This window comes from Miscanthus floridulus, chromosome 10, assembly GCF_019320115.1.
Source record: "Miscanthus floridulus cultivar M001 chromosome 10, ASM1932011v1, whole genome shotgun sequence".
Taxonomy (NCBI): domain Eukaryota; kingdom Viridiplantae; phylum Streptophyta; class Magnoliopsida; order Poales; family Poaceae; genus Miscanthus; species Miscanthus floridulus.
Window position 1 is genome coordinate 141,665,891 of NC_089589.1, and position 1,094 is coordinate 141,666,984.

General features: G+C 55.8%; 1 protein-coding gene across 1 annotated transcript; it reads left to right on the forward strand.

Moving 5' to 3' along the window:
- The first annotated feature begins 316 nt into the window (after positions 1 to 316).
- Positions 317 to 871, forward strand: LOC136487441 (uncharacterized). Its single transcript, XM_066484583.1, has 3 exons — positions 317 to 335; positions 423 to 671; positions 753 to 871. Exons 1-3 carry the CDS (start codon positions 321 to 323, stop codon positions 861 to 863), a joined length of 375 nt encoding a protein of 124 aa, XP_066340680.1. The 5' UTR covers positions 317 to 320; the 3' UTR covers positions 864 to 871.
- Positions 872 to 1,094: the final 223 nt, after the last annotated feature.

The following is a 1,094-nucleotide window of genomic DNA, read 5'->3' on the forward strand; positions in this document are numbered from 1 at the left end:
AGGGCAAGGCGACAGCCCCGGACACCGTCTACAACCCGGAGGACGGGCCCGAGGCGTATAGCAACACGAGCGTCCATAGCAAGCTCACCGACTACGCCTCGGCGGCCCGCTAGCGGCATGGGGAGGACTTCGACCCCGCCACCCAGCCCCTTGATACCGACCTCGTGATGAGGCTCGGAGGAGGGAAGCAGCACGGCTGGTACTGGATGGCCTCCAACATGGTCGACTCGACCTCTGTGCCCAACCTCGCCCAGATCCGAGCACAGAGCACGAGCTCCTCCGTCCCCATTCGACCTCGGTAGGCGAGCACACTGCAGCAGATGGCGGCACTCCAGGTTAGTTCTATTTCATTCGCCGTTCATTACTTTTACACATGTACCTTGCATTTGCATTGTTTAAACGTTGGTGATTGAATATTGCAGGCCACTGTGGAGAGGATGGAGGCCGAGAGGGAGGCCGAGAGGGTCGAGAGGGAGAGGGAGAGGGCCCAGAGGGAGGCCGAGAGGGCCGAGTGGGAGGTCCTGAGGGCCCAGAGGGCGGCCGAGGCGCAGAGGATGCAGGACATGTTCTCATTCATGTCGAGCCTCAGCACCACTCTCCCGGGTGTGGTGGTGCCCCATTCGCTGCTCGCTCCAGTTGTGCCTCCTACTCCTCTGGCTCTAGGCACTCCGGTGAGTATATATATATGGTTGATCAAGTCCTTTAGCTTGTGTAGATACTAATGAATTCAATTCTCCTTTGTGCAGCAACAGTCGTCGGGTTCGAACCCGACTCCTTCGCCTCAGCACACACACCCCGGCTGGACAGGTCCACCACCGCACGGAGGTGCCCCTTCAGGCTCCCATTGGGATCAGTGGCAGTAGGTGGTGCCCCTTCATTTTTCATTGACTTTTCTTGATCTAGGACTTGTGTTGGATGAAGACTTCTTAGATGTTGTCATAGATTTGCACATTGGATGTGCGTGTGATGGATTATGCAGGAGGATGTGCTTGTGATGGATGTTGGATGTGCTTGTGATGTATTATGGATGTATGTGATGGATTATGCATGCGTTTTGTGTGATGCTAAATGCCTGTGTGCTGTCTCATGTATTA